This window comes from Pristis pectinata, chromosome X, assembly GCF_009764475.1.
Source record: "Pristis pectinata isolate sPriPec2 chromosome X, sPriPec2.1.pri, whole genome shotgun sequence".
In the NCBI taxonomy this organism is placed as follows: domain Eukaryota; kingdom Metazoa; phylum Chordata; class Chondrichthyes; order Rhinopristiformes; family Pristidae; genus Pristis; species Pristis pectinata.
In genome coordinates this window covers 438789-456653 of record NC_067450.1, presented here as the reverse complement: position 1 = coordinate 456653, position 17865 = coordinate 438789, and the positions used below count along the sequence as shown (strand labels likewise).

At 57.8% G+C, this 17865-nt stretch overlaps 1 protein-coding gene across 1 annotated transcript in view; it reads left to right on the top strand.

Annotated features, from left to right (window-relative positions):
- Positions 1 to 17865, top strand: part of LOC127566888 (low-density lipoprotein receptor-related protein 1-like) — a 177398-nt gene that overhangs the window by 87753 nt on the left and 71780 nt on the right. The window contains 11 exon segments of the mRNA XM_052009403.1: positions 2108 to 2239; positions 2950 to 3084; positions 3879 to 4008; positions 5243 to 5369; positions 8011 to 8162; positions 10936 to 11060; positions 12226 to 12597; positions 15238 to 15427; positions 15619 to 15823; positions 16947 to 17139; positions 17586 to 17711. Of these exon segments, the coding sequence (XP_051865363.1) occupies positions 2108 to 2239; positions 2950 to 3084; positions 3879 to 4008; positions 5243 to 5369; positions 8011 to 8162; positions 10936 to 11060; positions 12226 to 12597; positions 15238 to 15427; positions 15619 to 15823; positions 16947 to 17139; positions 17586 to 17711 (1887 nt within the window).

Genomic DNA, 17865 nt, shown 5'->3' with positions numbered 1-17865 from the left:
CATCTCATCGTATAAGGGAACCGTTCAATAGTCTAATCACCGTGGGGTAGAAGCTGTCCTTGAGCCTGGTGGGACGTGCCCTCAGGCTCCTGTATCTTCTACCTGATGGGAGAGGGGAGAAGAGAGAATGTCCCGGGTGGGTGGGGTCTTTGATTATGCCGGCTGCTTCACCAAGACAGCGAGAGGTAAAGACAGAGTCTGTGGGAGGGGGTGGAGGCAGCCTGTCCTCTCTTTCCAGACTGACCCCCACCTGCGTGGCAGGAGTTCACAGGTTTATCGTTGGCACCTGGACCAGGGTACACACGGGTCTTGCAGGCTCTCTGCAGCACCTGGGTCTTGCTAGCTCTCTGCACGTATCGATTCCGAAACATCTGTGCGCCCCTTGGCAAAGGAGCAGAACGTTAGTGTAACGCTATTACAGCGCCAGCGACCTGGGTTCAATTCCCGCCACTGTCCATCAGGAGTTTGTGCGTTCTCCCCGTGTCTGCGTGGGTTTCCTCCGGGTGCTCCGGTTTCCTCCCATATTCCAAAGACGTACAGGGTTGGGAAGTTGTGGGCGTGCTATGTTGGTGCCGGAAACGTGGCGACACTTGCGGGCTGCCCCCAGAACGCTCTACGCAAGAAGATGCATTTCACTGTGTGTTTCGACGTATGTGTGACTAATTAAGATACAAGTGACAATAACGAACCAATGTGTTATTGTCACATGTACCGAGGTCCAGTGAAAAACTTGTCTTGCACACCGATCGTACAGGTCAATTCATCACACAGTGCATCGAGGTAGTACAAGGGAAAACAGTAACAGAATACAGAATAAAGTGTCCCAGCTACAGAGAAAGTGCAGTGCAGGCAGACAATAAGGTGCAAGGGCCACGACCAGGTAGACTGTGAGGTCAAGAGTCCATCTCTATCAGAATCAGTTTTATTATCCCTGATATATGTCATGAAATTTGTTGTATTGTGGCAGCTGTACAGTGCAAGACAAAGGGATGTAAAAATTGCTATAAGTTAGAACATAGAACACTACAGCACAGTACAGGCCCTTCGGCCCACGATGTTGTGCCAACATTTTACCCTGCTCTGAGATCTATCTAACCCTTCCCTCTCACATAGCCCCCCATTTCTCTATCATTCCTGTGTCTATCTAAGAATCCCTAATGTACCTGCCCCCACCACCTCTGCCGGCAGTGCGTTCCATGCACCCACCGCTCTCTGTGGAAAAAACCTACCCCTGACGTCCCCCTTATACCTTCCTCCAATCACCTTAAGATTGTGTCCCCTCGTGTGAGCCATTGTCGCCCTGGGAAAAAGTCTCTGACTGTCCACTGGATCTGTGCCTCTTGTGCACCTCTATCAAGTCATGTCTCATCCTCCTCTCCAACGAGAAAAGCCCCAGCTCGCTCAACCTATCCTCATAAGACGTGCTCTCCAGTCCAGGCAGCATCCTGGTAAATCTCCTCTGCACCCTCTCTAAAGCTTCCATATCCACCCCAGTAAGTAAGTTGTGTGAGAGAGGAATAACAGGGTGGCGTTCATGGGTTCACGGACCGTTCAGAGATGTGACGGCGGAGGGGGAGAAGCTGTTCCTGAATCGTTGAGTGTGGGTCTTCAGGCTCCTGTACCTCCTCCCCGATGGTAGTAATGAGAAGAGGGCATGTCCCGGGTGGTGAGCGTCCTCAGTGACAGATGCCGCCTTCTTGAGGCACCGCCTCCTGTAGATACTCCCGACGGTGGGGAGGGATGAGCCTGTGATGTATCGGGGCTGGGTCCACTGCTCTCTGCAGCTTCCTGCCCATTCGAATCGCCGTCCCAGACCGTGATGCAACCAGTCAGGACACTTCCAACGGGACATCTGTAGAAGTTTGTCGGAGTGTTCGGTGACAGGCCCGACCTCCTGAGAAAGCAGAGAAGCTGATGCACCTTCCTTGTGATTGTCCAGTGAGGAAAGTTTGGGCAGGTTGACCTTGTGTCCCCTCGAGTCTAGGGGAGCGGATCACCGGCCAGCCTGGGTGCCCCAGTGCGCGGTTTGCAAAGGGCTGGTGTGTGGATGCAGCAAGCAATGAAGGCAGTGGTCGTAACACCTTTCCCCACCCACCCTGTTCCCCAGGAGTGGGGTCGTTCCTGCTCTACTCTGTGCACGAGGGTATCCGAGGAATCCCGCTCGACCCCAACGACAAATCGGATGCTCTGGTTCCCGTCTCCGGCACCTCGCTGGCCGTTGGCATCGACTTCCATGCAGGTGGGTGTGTGAGAGTGGGGGCCGGGGGCGAGGGGGGGGTGAGTCCACGCGAGGGGCAGGGCGCGAGGGGACTGGAGTCGGGGGTGATCTGATCGCCAGGTGCTGTGCTGTGTGTCTGAATATGTGTGTGTCTGCAGTTGTGTTTGGGCCAAGTGTCAGTGTCTGCTGTCTCCTGTGTGTGTGTGTGTGTGTGTGTGTGTGTGTGTGGGCATGTTTATCTGTCTACCTGTGTGTGTGTGTTTGTGTATGTACATATCTTTCTCTGGGTTTGTGTGTGTATCTATCTGTGTGTGTGTGTTTGTATCTATCCGTGTGTGTATGTATTTAGCTCTGTGTGTGTGTGTGTGTGAACACCTAGGTGTGTGCGTGTGTGAACATCTAGCTGTGTGTGTGTGTAGCGGTGTGTGTGAACATCTAGCTGTGTGTGTGTGTGAACATCTAGCTCTGTGTGTGTGTGTATCTAGCTCTGTGTGTGTGTGTGTATGTGTGTGTGTGTGTGTGTGTGTGTGAACATCTAGCTCTGTGTGTGTGTGTGTGTGTATATCTAGCCGTGTCTGTGTGTTGAGAGTTGAGGTGTACATGAGTGAGTGGATCTGTGTCCCCTTCAGCTGGTTGCCAACTGCTGACCCCTCCCTCCCTCCCTCCCCGCGACTGGGTGTGAGCTGGAGACGCAGTGGTCCAACCTCTCTCTCTGTTCCCCCCGAACGCAGAGAACGACACCATCTACTGGGTGGACATGGGGCTCAGCACCATCAGCAGGGCGAAGCGAGACCAGACCTGGCGGGAAGACGTGGTCACCAACGGCATCGGCCGCGTTGAAGGCATCGCTGTCGACTGGATCGCCGGTGAGGAGGGAGGGCAAGGGGTGGGGGCCGAGAAAGGGGTGCCAAAAGGGACCGGTGGGTGGGGGGGCGCAGGCGGCAGGGAAGGGGGAGTGTATGTGGGGGAGATACTGATAGATACACACACATTCTCTCACACACACACACACACACACACACACACACATGGATACACAGACACAGATACACAGACACACACACACATTCACAGACACACACAGACACAGATACGCAGACACACACAGACACACACACACACTCACATACACAGACACATAGATACACACAGATAGATAGACATTCACAGACGCACACACTCACAAATACACAGACACAGATACACAGACACACACACATTCACAGACACAGACACGCAGACACACACAGATACAGACACACACACACACTCACATACACAGACACACACAGACATATAGATACACACAGATAGATAGACATTCACAGACGCACACACTCACAAATACACATACACACGTAGACAGACACATACAGACACACAGAAACAGACACGCACACACACAGATGCACACACAGAGACAGACACATGCACAGACATGCACACACACAGACACACACTCACAGGCACAGACACAGATACAGACAGATACACATACACACACGTACGCATGCAGACACATGCACACACACACACACACACACACACATAACTCGATGATAGTTTGCCCTGTTAATTCACCCGCTGTGACCACGTATTTTCCCTGCTGACGTAACTCTCTCTCTCTCGTTCCCTCTCCGTGGACGACAAAACCACACAGGCAACATTTACTGGACCGACCAAGGGTTCGACGTCATCGAGGTGGCGCGCCTGAACGGGTCATTCCGATACGTGGTGGTGTCCCAGGGACTGGACAAACCTCGCGCCATAACGGTCCACCCAAAGAAGGGGTAAACGTCCTTGTTGTGACCCAGGGCGCGAGATCGGTCTGTGGAAAGTTGGGTGGGGTGGCGAGAGAGAGTGGGCTCCGTCACTGCACTGCGTCACACGGCACGGAAACAGGCCCTTCAGCCCAACTGGTCCGTGCCGGCCCAGATTCCCATCCCAGCCAGTCCCATCTGCCCGCGTTTGGCCCGTATCCCTCTGAACCTTTCCCATCCACGGACCTGTCGGAGTGTTGTTAATGTCCCTGCCTCACCCACTTCCTCTGGCAGCTCGTCCCACGTACGGACCACCCTCTGGGTGAAGAAATTACCCCTCAGGTCCCCTATTAAATCTCTTTCCCCTCTCACCTTAAACCTGTGTCCTCTAGTTCCTGGAGGGAAAAGACTGTGCGCATTCACCCTATCGATGCCCCTCATGGGTTTATACACCTCTGTAAGGTCACCCCTCACGCTCCAAGGAATAAAGTCCCAGCCTGCCCGACCTCTCTCCGTAACTCAGTCCCTCGAGTCCTGGCAACGTCCTCGTAAATCTCCCTCCGCGCTTCGTCCCGGATGAGTGGTGTCTTTCCCACAGCAGGGCGACCGGAACTGAACACAGAGCCTGTCACTGTGCCAATCTGTGCTCCCTGCCCAATGCTCGGCAGCTCAGACGGTGAGAGGCACCAGGCAGCGCCCTTGTTTCACAGCGACCGTGTCCGTCACCAGTGATTCACGGAGCTCAAAGATTCACCGCGGGGTTTCCGAAGCTCTCACCCGGCCCCTCTGCTTCCTCAGGAGGCGGAGGGAATTCGGCATGTCCCCGCCGACCCCCGCTGGTTTCTGTAGATACTCTATGGAGAGTGTCTCTCCCCCTCACTCCCTCCCCCTCCTCTCACTCTCCCTCCCCCCTCAATCTCTCCCTCCCCCTCAATCTCTATCTCCCCCTCAATCTCTCTCCCTCTCTTACTCACTTACCTCCCCTCTCTCTCTCTCCCCCCTCTTTCCCTCTCTGACCCCTTCCCCCTCCTCCGACCCACTCAAGGGCCCTTCACGGTGCTCGGTGGTCCAAGGAGGTAGCTGACCCCCCCCCCCCCCCCCCCACCTTTCCCGAGGGGTTTGGGGACGGAAGGGGGTGGGATGGGGGGAGACGGGACGGGCGGCGAAGAACTCGAGGCGCGGAATGTTCTGGCTGGGACTGACCCCCTCCCCCGGTGGGAGTGGATGGGATACTGACCCTCTCCTACCCCCACCCTCTCTGCAGATACCTGTTCTGGACGGAGTGGGGTCAGTACCCCCGGATCGAGAGGGCGCGGCTGGACGGCACGGAACGGTCAGTCCTGGCCAACACCTCCATCAGCTGGCCCAACGGGATCTCCATCGACTACCTGGTGGGTGGCGATCTCCCCCCTCCCCCTCTCCGGGGGCAACCGGCGCGAGGGGGTGTCTGGGGCGGTCTGATTGGGGGGGAGTGAGGTTGGGGGGAGAGAGAGGGGGGAGAGAGGGAGGGTGGCAGGGGAGGTAGGGAGAGAGGGGGGAGGGAGGGGGAGGGAGGGAGGGAGAGAGAAGGGGAGGGAGGGGGAGAGAGGGAGGGTGGCAGGGGAGGTAGGGAGGAGGGAGGTAGGGAGGGAGGGGGAGAGAGGGAGGTAGGGAGAGAGAGAGGGAGATAGGGGAGGTAGGGAGGGAGGGGGAGGGAGAGAGGGAGGTAGGGAGGGAGAGGGAGGGTGGCAGGGGAGGTAGGGAGGAGGGAGGGAGAGGGAGGTAGGGAGGGAGGGGGAGAGAGGGAGGTAGGGAGAGAGAGAGAGGGAGATAGGGGAGGTAGGGAGAGAGGGGGAGGGAGGTAGGGAGGGAGGGGGAGGTAGGGAGAGGGGGAGGTAGGGAGAGAGAAGGGGAGGGGGAGAGAGGGAGGGAGGTAGGGGGAGAGGGGGAGGGAGAGAGAGGGAGGTAGGGAGGGAGAGGGAGGGTGGCAGGAGAGGTAGGGAGGGAGGAGGGAGGGAGAGGGAGGTAGGGAGGGAGGGGGAGAGAGGGTAGGGAGAGGGGGAGGTAGGGAGAGAGGGGGGAGGGAGGGAGAGGGGGAGGGAGGGAGAGAGAGGGGGTGGGAGGGGGAGAGAGGGAGGGTGGCAGGGGAGGTACGGAGGGAGGAGGGAGGGGGAGGGAGAGAGGGAGGTAGGGAGGGAGAGGGAGGGTGGCAGGGGAGCTAGGGAGAGAGGGGGAGTGGGAGGGAGAGAGGGAGGGGCGGAGGGGGAGAGGGGGGTAGGGAGAGAGAAGGTGGGAAGGGAGAGAGGGGAAAGAGTGGGGAGGCAGGGAGGAGGAGGGGGAGGGTTGGAGAGAGGGGGGTGACTGGGGAGAGGCAGAGGGGCGGAGAGAGGGAGATAAGCTGGAGGGTGAGGGAGAGGGGGTGGCAGAGGGGAGGGAGGGGAGTGAAGAGGGGGCAGGGGAGTGGTAGGGAGGGAGGGGTGGGGGAGGGAGAGAGGGGAGGGGGTGGAGAGAGTGGTGGAGGGAGGGGAGGGGGATAGAGGGAGGGAGGAGGGGAGGGGGAGGGACTGAGAACAAGAGATATGGGGAACAGAGGAGTGGGGAGGGAGAGGGCTGGTGGGAGGGGGAAGTAAAGGGCGTGGAGAGGGAGGAGGTGGTAGGGAGGGAGGGGGAGGCATGGGGGGAGAGAGGGAGGGGAGAAATGGAGGGAGGGAGGGGGGACCCGAGGTGGGTGGAAGGGAAGGGGGAGGGAGAGACGGTGGGTGGGTGGGGGGGGGGGCGCGGTTGAAAGAGTGAAGGGGAGAGAGCGAGGGGGGGGGAGCGAGAGGTGGGAGAGGGAGGGGGGGATAGAGTGAGAGGGTGGAGGAAGGGGACAGCTGGGTGTGAGGGAGAAAAGATGTTGAGATGCCCGGTGTAGCCTCGACTTGAGGGGCCGAGTTACGGAGAGAGGTCGGGCAGGTTGGGACTTTATCCCTTGGAGCGTGAGGGGTGACCTTACAGAGGTGTACAAACCCACGAGGGGCATCGATAGGGTGAACGTGCACAGTCTTCCCCCCCCCCCCCCCCCCCCCCCACAGGGTTGGGGAATCAAGAACTAGAGGGCACAGGTTTAAGGTGAGAAGGGAAAGAGATTTAATAGGGGAACTTCTTCACCCAGAGGGTGGTCCGTACATGGAACGAGCTGCCAGAGGGAGTGGGTGAGGCAGGCACATTAACAACACTCGGACAGGTCCGTGGATGGGAAAGGTTCAGAGGGGTGCGGGCAAATGAGACCGGCTTAGATGGGAACTTGAGTCAGCACGGACCGGTTGGGCCGAAGGGCCTTCTTCCATGCTGTGTGACTGTACAAATAGATGGTGATGGCGTGGTGACCTTTCAAGGTTGCTGTGCAGGTCGATAGGGTTGTTAAGAAGGTGTGTGGTGTGTTGGCCTTCATTAGTTGGGGGATTGAGTTCAAGAGCTGCGAGGTGATGTTGCAGCTCTGGTCAGACCACACTTGGAGTATTGTGTTCCGTTCTGGTCGCCTCACTACAGGAAGGATGTGGGAGCTTTAGAGAGGGTGCAGAGGAGATTTACCAGGATACCTGCCTGGATTGGAGAGCATGTCTTATGAGGATAGGTTGAGCGAGCTGGGGCTTTTCTCTTTGGAGGAGGAGGAGGATGAGAGGTGACTTGATAGGGGTATACAAGAGGCAGAGATTGAGTGGACAGTCAGAGACTTTTTCCCAGGGCGACAATGGCCAACACGAGGGGACATAATTTTAAGGTGATTGGAGGAAGGTATAAGGGGGATGTCAGGGGTAAGTTTTTTACACAGAGAGTGGTGGGTGCGTGGAACACACTGCTGGCAGAGGTGGTGGGGGCAGATACATCAGGGGCATTTAATAGTTTCTTAGATAGACACATGGATGATAGAGAAATGGAGGGCGACGTGGGAGGGAAGGGTTGGATAGATCTCAGAGCAGGGTAAAATGTTGGCACAAGATCGTGTGCCAAAGGGTCTGCACTGTGCTGTAGTGTTCTACGTTAATACTCCTCCTTGGTCTCCAACCCCAGGAAGGGAAGCTGTACTGGTGCGATGCACGCACAGACAAGATCGAGCGCATCGACCTGGAGACGGGCAAGAACAGAGAGGCCATCCTCTCCAGCAACAACATGGACATGTTCGCCGTGTCCGTGTTCGAAGACTACATCTACTGGAGTGACAGGTGACGGGAGTTCTCTCAGCCGTAGGCAGGGTGTCAACCTGAATCAGTTTCGGACTTCGATGGGAAATGCGTTGTTTTGTGGCAGTAGTATGGTCCAAAGACATAAAATTACTGACATAAAGAAATAGTCCAAAAGAGGAATAACAAGGTGGTGTTCATGGGTTCATGGACCGTTCAGAGATCTGATGGCGGAGGGGAAGAAGCTGTTCCTGAATCGTTGAGTGTGGGGTCTTCAGGCTCCTGTACCTCCTCCCCCATGGTAGTAACGAGAAGAGGGCATGTCCCGGGTGGTGAGGGTCCTCAGTGACGGATGCCGCCTTCTTGAGGCACCGTCTCTTGGAGATGTCCTCGATGGGCGGGGAGGGTTGTGCCCGTGATGGAGCTGGCTGAGTCTAGAACCGTCTGTGGCCTCTTGCGACCCTGTGTATTGGAGCCTCCAGAGGGGGAGAATGAGCTGGAGACAACTGATTGACAAGGATGTTGCCAGGACTGGAGGGCTTGAGTAATAAGGAGAGTTCGGACAGGCTAGGGCTGTTTTCCTTGGAGTGAAGGAGACCGAGGGTTGACCTTATACAGGTTGATAAAACCACGAGGGGCATAGTTAAGGAGGACGGTCACATCTGTACCCCCCCAGTCTGAAACTAGAGGGCAGAAGTATTTTCAGGAGTTATTTACAAATGTTCTCCGGGAGTGTGTCAGTGTTTACAGGGGGTCCCCAGGGAGTGTGTCGGTGTTTACAGGGGGTCGCCGGGGAGTGTGTCAGTGTTTACAGGGGGTCCCCAGGGAGTGTGTCGGTGTTTACAGGGGGTCCCCGGGGAGTGTGTCCGTATTTACAGGGGGTCCCCGGGGAGTGTGTCCGTGTTACAGGGGGGTCCCCGGGGAGTGTGTCGGTGTTTACAGGCGGTCCCCGGGGAGTGTGTTGGTGTTTGCAGGTGGCCCCCGGGGAGTGTGTCCATGTTACAGGGGACCGGTTTTCACAGGGGGTCCCCGGGGAGTGTGTCGGTTTTCACAGGGGGTCCCCGGGGAGTGTGTCAGTTTTTACAGGCGGTCCCCGGGGAGTGTGTCAGTGTTTACAGGGGGTCCCCGGGGAGCGTGTCAGTTTTTACAGGGGGTCCCCAGGGAGTGTGTCCGTGTTACAAGGGGGTCCCCGGGGAGTGTGTCGGTGTTTACAGGGGGTCCCCATGTCATCCCGATTTTGAGTTCCCACTTCTGTACGCTGCAGAGTAACACAGTGCCACAAGGTGGATTAGATAAAGCGCGTTTACTAGCGGTATACTGTGGGAGTTCTTTTTTTTTACAAAATAAATTTTATTCATAATGAAAGACAAACTATATACAGTTACGAAACAGTGCAAATCTTTACATTCTTGTGCAAATCATTCATTAGTGTTACCTTTGTATATAGAAAACAGCACCGATGCCACACGTGTGGCTCTCTGGAAGCTACCCGGTCCCGTATTTACAATATTTAGGGGCTTTCTCCCTGTTCCCACCCCTCCCTCTCCAGTGGCAGAAGAACCCTAAACTGTAGTCCTCCCCCCCCCCCGAGCCTTTGCGTTGGCTGCGCCCAGCTTCAGTGCGTCCCTCATCACGTACTCCTGCAGCCTGGAATGTGCCAGCCGGCAGCATTCCCCTACGGACACCTCGCAGTGCTGGGAGACCCACAAGTTTCGGGCAGACCAAAGGGCGTCTTTCACCGAGTTGATGACCTTCCAGCAGCAGCTGATGTCCGTCTCTGTGTGTGTCCCCGGGGACAGCCCGTAGATCAGAGAGTCCTCTGTTACGCTGCTGCTGGGGATGAACCGTGACAGAATTCTCCTCAAACTCTCATGCAGGGTCTTTATTGGAGTTCTCCGCAGTCCAAAGCAGCAGACAGTCATTTATACAGATATTGTCACACACACTTAATGAATTCGGCTCCACGAGTTTCGTTCAGATGTCAGGGAACCAAAGACAGACATCGCACCTATTGTCCAACATAATTGAGTTATAATCAAGAGATTCAAAGACAGGTCTCGCCCCCATTGTTTAAAACAAGCTTCCTCTGGTCTGTTTATTACACTCACCACCCTTATCGTCTAGTATATTGGCCTGCCACCAAGGTCCTGACACAGCAATTAACACCTTAACCATTGAGTCAGCAGCTTGCCTGCTCTTGCTTGCGAGGTATTTCTTTCTGTTGGCTATAGGTATGGTGACAGTTTTTAACCCTTTACTTCCTCACCCGGGGGAGTGTGTCGGCGTTTACAGGGGGTCCCCGGGGAGTGTGTCGGTGTTTACAGGGGGTCTCAGGGGAGTGTGTCTGTTTACAGGGGGTCCCGGGGGAGTGTGTCGGTGTTTACAGGGGGTCCCGGGGGAGTGTGTCGGTGTTTACGGGGGGTCCCCGGGGAGCGTGTCGGTGTTTACAGGGGGTCCCGGGGGAGTGTGTCGGTGTTTACGGGGGGTCCCCGGGGAGCGTGTCGGTGTTTAAGGGGGAACAGGGAGTGTGTTGGTGTTTACAGGCGGTCCCCGGCGAATGTGTCGGTGTTTACAGGGGGTTCCCGGGGAGTGTGTCCGTATTTACAGGCGGCCCTCGGGGAGTGTGCCGGTGTTTACAGGCGGCCCCCGGGGAGTGTGTCTGTGTTTACAGGGGGTCCCCGGGCAGTGTGTCCATGTTTACAGGGGGTCCCCGGGGAGTGTGTCAGTGTTTACAGAGGGTCCCCGGGGAGTGTGTCAGTGCTTACGGGGAGTGTAAATCACCAGGAGTTTTGACTACCTGTTGTCTTTCGAACAGGACCCACGCAAATGGATCCATCAAACGAGGGCCGAAGGATAACGCGACGGACTGCGTCTCTCTGAGAACAGGGGTTGGTGTGCAGCTGAAAGATGTGAAAGTGTTCAATAGAGAGAGACAGAAAGGTGAGATCTTCCTCTGTTTCCTCGTGCTGGCTTTTCTATCACCTGTTAGTGAGGTGTGGAATCTTTGTTTCGTCTCTGACTTTATGTCGCTCTTCCCAGCTCAAATACCTTCTGTAATCTACTGTACCTCGTTTCCCGCGGCGCTCCCTCCTCGCCGCCCCTCCCGCAGCGCGTTGCTCCCTCCAAGTTCCCAGGAGTGAACATCACCAGCGTCCTGTCCTGGCCCAACCACGTAGGCGCCACGGCCAAGAAAGCTCACCGGCACCTCTGCTTCCTCAGGAGGCTAAAGAAATTCGGCACGTCCCCTTTGACCCTCACCAACTTTTATTGATGCGCCGTAGAGAGCATCCTATCCAGATGCATCCCGGCTTGGTACGGCAACTGCTCTGCCCGGGACCGCAAGAAACTGCAGAGAGTCGTAGACACAGCCCAGCATGTCTCGGAAACCAGCCTCCCCTCCGCAGACTCTGTCTACACTTCCCGCTGCCTCGGTGAAGCAGCCGACATAATCAAAGACCCCCCACCCACCCCCGGACATTCTCTCTTCTCCCCCCTCCCATCGGGCAGAAGATACAGGAACCTGAGGGCACGTCCTACCAGGCTCAAGGACAGCTTCTACCCCACGGTGATAAGACTATTGAATGGTTCCCTCATACGATGAGATGGACTCTTGACCTCACGACCTACCTGTTCGGGGCCCTTGCACCTTATTGTCTGCCTGCACCGCACTTTCTCTGTAGCTGGGACACTTTACTCTGCATTCTGTGACTGCTTTTCCCCTGTACTACCTCGATGCACTGACGTTTGGAATGATGTGTCTGGACTGCACGCAAGCAAAAGCTTCTCACTGTATCCTGATGTGTGTGACAACTATAAAGGGATCACCGCCCCTCCCACGGCACGGCGCTCCCTCCTCATCACCCCCTCCCTCCTCACTGCCCCTTCCCTCCTCACTGCCCCCTCACAGTGTGGCGCTGCTTCCTCACCACCCCTCCCGCAGTGTGGCGCTGCCCCCTTCCAACAGGGACAGTGAGGAGGGAGCGCCGCGGGTGGGGCGGCGAGGAGGGAGGGAGCGCCGTCGGATGAAGAGCCGTCAACCTCCACACCAGTCGTGTCTCCCCACCCCCGGCACTGACCCTCAGTTCCCCCCTCCTCTCCCCGACAGGCACCAACATCTGCGCCCAGAACAACGGAGGGTGCGAACAGCTGTGCCTGTACCGGGGCAACGGGCAGCGGACTTGTGCCTGTGCGCACGGCATGCTGTCGGAGGACGGGGCCTCCTGCCGGGACTACGATGGCTACCTGCTGTACTCGGAGCGCACCATCCTCAAGAGCATCCACCTCTCGGACGAGACCAATCTCAACTCCCCGGTCAAGCCCTTTGAGGACCTGGACTTCATGAAGAACGTCATCGCCCTGGCGTTCGACTACGGCCGGGGTCCCAAGGGCGGCAACCGCATTTTCTTCAGCGACATCCACTTTGGGAACATTCAACAGGTCAGCGACGACGGGTCTGGACGGAGGACCATTGTGGACAGTGAGTTCCGGCCGGGCTGCCGAGGGAGGGAGGGAGGCGACGGGCCATGGGAGCGCCAGTGGTGCGGGGGGTGGGTGGTCACGGAGTGGTACGACGCAGAAACTAGACATTCTGGCCAAGATGCCTGTCCGAGCTGGTCCCATTCGCCCCACGTTTGGCCCATATCCCTCTGAACCTTTCCCGTCCATGGACCTGTCTGAGTGTTGTTAACGTACCTGCCTGACCCACTTCCCCTGGCAGCTCGTCCCACGTACTGACCACCCTCTGGGTGAAGAAGTTGCCCCTCGGGTTCCCTATTAAATCTCTCTGTAACTCAGTCCCTCGAGTCCCGACAACATCCTAAGGGACATCCCTTCACTCTGCGGCTGAGAAGTCACATTGCAGCTATGTAAAACTTTGGTTGAGCCACACTTGTTGTGTTCGGTTCTGGTCGCCCTGTTACAGGAAGGGTGTGGGGGCTTTGGAGAGGGTGCGGAAGAGGTTCACTGGGATGCTGCCTGGATTAGAGGGCATGAGCTATAAGGAGAGGTGGGACAGACTTGAGTTGTTCTCTCCGGAGCGGCGGAGGCTGAGGGGAGAGGTTTATAAGATCAAGAGAGGCACAGATAGAGCAGACAGCCGGGATCTTTCTCCCCAGGGAAGTTCCCTCTCTATTAAATGTCTTTCCCCCCTCACCTTAAACCTGTGCCCTCTAATTCTTGATTCCCCAACCCTGGGGGAAAGACTGTGCGCATTCACCCTATTGATGCCCCTCGTGGGTTTATACACCTCTGTAAGGTCACCCCTCACGCTCCAAGGAATAAAGTCCCAACCTGCCCGACCTCTCTCCGTAACTCAGTCCTTCGAGTCCTCGTAAATCTCCCTCTGCGCTCTTTCCCAGCTCGACGGCATCTTTCCCACAGCAGGGCGACCAGAACTGAACACAGTGCTCCAAGTGCAGCCTCACCGACATCCTGTACAACTGCAACATCACCTCCCGACTCCTGTACTCAGTGCCCTGACCGATGAAGGCCAGCGTGCCGAACGCCTTCTTCACCGCCCTGTCTACCTGTGACACAATTTTCAGGGAACTACGTACCTGTACCCCTGGGTCCCCCTGTTCTACAACGGTCCCAAGGGTCTGACCGTTCACTGTGGAAGTCCTGCCCTGGTTTAACATTCCCTTTGATCTGGTTTGACCTTCCCCTGCTATGTGACTCTCTGCCAGCCAGAAGCTGGTAGGGAGAATTGTCCACCTCAGCAGACTCACTGGAGCCCCTGACGGTGGGGAGGGTCAGCAGCTTTTAAATACCTGGGCGTTAACATCTCGGACGACCTGTCCTGGGCCCAGCATACAGACGTGATCACAAGGAAGGTGCTCCAGCGTCTTTACTTTCCTAGAAGCTCAAGGAGGTTGGGCTTGTCACCGAACACTCCGACAAACTTCTACAGATGTCCCGTTGGAAGTGTCCTGACCGGTCGCATCGCGGTCTGGGACGGCGATTCGAATGGGCAGGAAGCTGCAGAGAGCAGTGGACCCAGCCCCGATACATCACGGGCACATCCCTCCCCACCGTCGGGAGTATCTACAGGAGGCCCTGCCTCAAGAAGGCACTGTCCGTCGTCAAAGGTCCCCCCACCATCCGGGCCGTGCTGTCTTCTCGCAGCTCCCGTTGGGCAGGAGGTACAGAAGCCTGAAGCCCCCACACCACCAGGTTCAGGAACAGCGACTTCCCTTCAACCATTCGGTTCTTGAACCGACCGGCACAACCCTGATCACTGCCTCAGTACAGCAACACTGGGACCGCTCTGCACTGCAGTGGCCTTTGTTTTGTGTTCTTTCTTGTGTAGTTCATGCTTTTCCTGTGAATGTTGTGTCTCTGACGCTCTGTGCCTGTGATGCTGCTGCAGGGAAGTTTTTCATTGCACCTGTGCACACATGGACTGTGACACAGTGTGTGACAATAAGCTCTACTTTCGACTTCGATGTGGAAACAGAAGACCTGCGTGCACGCACACTCACTCCACGCACACACACACACACACGCAGACACAAACACACACACACACTCCTCACACACACACACTCCCCACACACACACACACTCCTCACACACACACTCCCCACACACACACACACTCCTCACACACACACTCCCCACACACACACTCCCCACACACACACACACTCCCCACACACACACTCCCCACACACACACACACACACACACTCCCCACACACACACACACTCCCCACACACTCACACTCCCCACACACACACACACACTCCCCACACACACACACACACACACACTCCCCCCACACACAGACACACACACACACTCTCTCTCACTCCCCACAGGTCCACCGAGTCCGTGCTAACCGCCCACTCACACCGATCCCATTACATTCTCCAGATCCTACCCATGTGTGCTTGTGCATGCACGTGTGTGTGTGTGTGTGTGTGTGTGTGTGTGTGGGGGGGGCGTGTGAGTGGGGGTGGGGGGGAGCGGGGGAACTGCCTCCGACTCGAGCTCGGACGGGGTAGGACAGGACGGACCCGGTTTCCCAGTTCAGTCAACGTCTCCACCCAGCTCCACTCTCTCTGTCTCTCTCCCCCACCACCACCCACCCCCCACCCCCCCCCCTCCCTGGCACAGACGTGGGGTCCGTGGAAGGTCTGGCGTACCACCGGGCCTGGGATGCGCTCTACTGGACCAGCTACACCACCTCCACCATCACCCGACACAGCGTGGACCAGAGCCGCCAGGGCGCCTTCGACCGGGAGACGGTGGTCACCATGTCGGGGGAGGACCACCCCCGGGCCTTCGTGCTGGACGAGTGCCTCAGGTAAGGGGACCACGGGCCGCTGGGGGGAGACCGGGTGGGTGGTGGGGGGAGAGAACAGGGTCCGTCAGACGTCCCCCGAGGTCGAGGGGCTCCCGCGGGTTCTGGGGAAGGGTGGGGTCCATTGAGACGGCTGTTAACAGGTGTCTCTGTACCTGCTCTCTCTCCCCCTCCCTCCCTCCCCCCGCCGACAGCCTGATGTTTTGGACCAACTGGAATGAGCAGCACCCCAGCATCATGAGGGCCTTCCTCAGCGGCTCCAGTGTGTTTGTCATCATCGGGACGGACATCCGCACCCCCAACGGCCTGGCCATCGACCACCCCGCCGAGAAGCTCTACTTCTCCGATGCCACACTGGACAAGATCGAACGTTGCGAGTACGATGGCTCCAACAGAAAGGTGGGTGCCCCCCCCACCCCCACACGGCCTCTCGCTCGCCTCCCCTCCCCCTCCCCACCCCAGCCCCCCCACCTCCCCTCCCAGCTCCCAGGTCCCCCTCCCCTTGCCCACCCAGCACCCCCGCCACCCCTCCCTGCCTCCCCCTCAGCTCCCAGCTCCCCCTCCCCGTTCCTCCTCCCCCCGCTCCCCGCTCCCCTCCCAGCACCCCCACCTCCCCTCCCCGCTCCCCCTCCCAGCTCCCCTCATCTGCCCCACTCACCTTCCCCTGCCCGCTGCCTCTCCCTGCTCCCCCTGCCCGCTCCCATTCCCAGACCCCCTCCCCCTCCCTCTCTCTCTCTCTTCCCCCCCCCCCCCCCCCCCCCCCCCCCCCCCCCCCCCCCCCCCCCCCAAATGGTTGAAGGGAAGCCGCCGTCCCTGAACCTGGTGGTGTGGGGACTTCAGGCTTCTGTACCTCCTGCCCGACGGGAGCTGAGAGAAGACGGCCCGGCCCGGATGGTGGGGGGATCTCTGACGACGGACGTTGCCTTCTTGAGGCAGGGCCTCCTGTAGATACTCCCGACGGTGGGGAGGGATGTGCCCGTGATGTATCGGGGCTGGGTCCACTGCTCTCTGCAGCTTCCTGCCCATTCGAATTGCCCTCCCAGACGCATGTGTGTGTGTGTAACTGTGTTGTGTTTATCCGTTGTGTGTCTCTGTGTTGTGTGTGTGTATCCATGTGTGTTTGTGTGTCTCTGTGTGGTGTGTGTGTGTGTCTCTGTGTTGGGTGTGTGTATCCGTGTGTGTGTGTCTCTGTGTTGTGTGTGTGTCTGTGTGTGTATCCATGTGTGTGTGTCTGTGTTGTGTGTGTGTGTCTCTGTGTGTATCCATGTGTGTGTGTTTCTGTGTTGTGTGTGTGTCTGTGTGTGTATCCCTGTGTGTGTGTCTCTGTGTTGTGTGTGTCTCTGTATCCGTGTGTGTAGGTGCACACGTGTGTATGTGTCTGTGTGTGCAAGTGTCTGCATGAGTGTGTGTGCGCACGCACGTACCTCTCTGTGTCGTGTGTGTGCGCGCGCAGTCTTGTCTCCGCGCGCCCGGCCCTCTGCGAGCGAACTCTCGCCCCTCCCGTCTGCCCCCCCCACCACAGGTGATCCTGAAATCAGAGCCAGTGCACTCCTTCGGCCTGGCCGTGTACGGCAGCTTCATCTTCTGGACGGACTGGGTGCGGCGGGCGGTGCTGCGGGCCGACAAGTACACCGGCGGAGACCTCCGCGTCCTGCGAGCCGACATCCCGCAGCAGCCCATGGGGATCGTCGCCGTGGCCAACGACACCAACAACTGTGAGTGACGGGTGACGGGTTCCGCTTGGGATGGGGGGGGGGTTGTGCGGCCGTGTCCTGCGCTCCGTTTCGAGCGGTCTCATAAATCTTCTGAGCGCATTTGACCCCAGCATTCACCCTATGGATGCCCCTCGTGGTTTTATACACCTCTGTAAGGTCACTCCTGAGCAGGCGAGGCAGAAGCATGGTGTTATAAAGCTGCAGCTTTGAATTCGGTGGCAATTAAAACCTGATTGTGATTCCCTGTGCCGGCAGGAGGGGTCGAGTTTTTATTTGGTATCGTGTTCAGCACAGACTTGATGGGCTGAATGGCCTGCTCTCTGTTCTGGGGGTTGGAGGAGGTGGCCGCCCCACCGACCGGGGGGTATGATTGGTTCGGAAGTCCGACAGCGGTGTTTTATTTTGTCTGTGTCTCTCTCTCTCTCTCTCTCCCTCCCTCCCCGCAGGCAAGCTGTCACCTTGCAAGCTCTTCAACGGAGGCTGCCAGGATCTCTGCCTCCTCACGGCCGAGGGCAGGGTCAAGTGTGCCTGTCGTGGTGATCGGAGACTCATGAACGACTTCACCTGCAGCGGTGAGACCCCAATCCCAGACGCCCTCCGTTTCCCGCTCCCTTTAAACCCACCGGGGACCCTGTCTCCTGCTCCCTTTAAACCCACCGGGGACCCTGTTTCCCGCTCCCTTTAAACCCACCGGGGTCCCCATCTCCCGCTCCCTTTAAACCCACT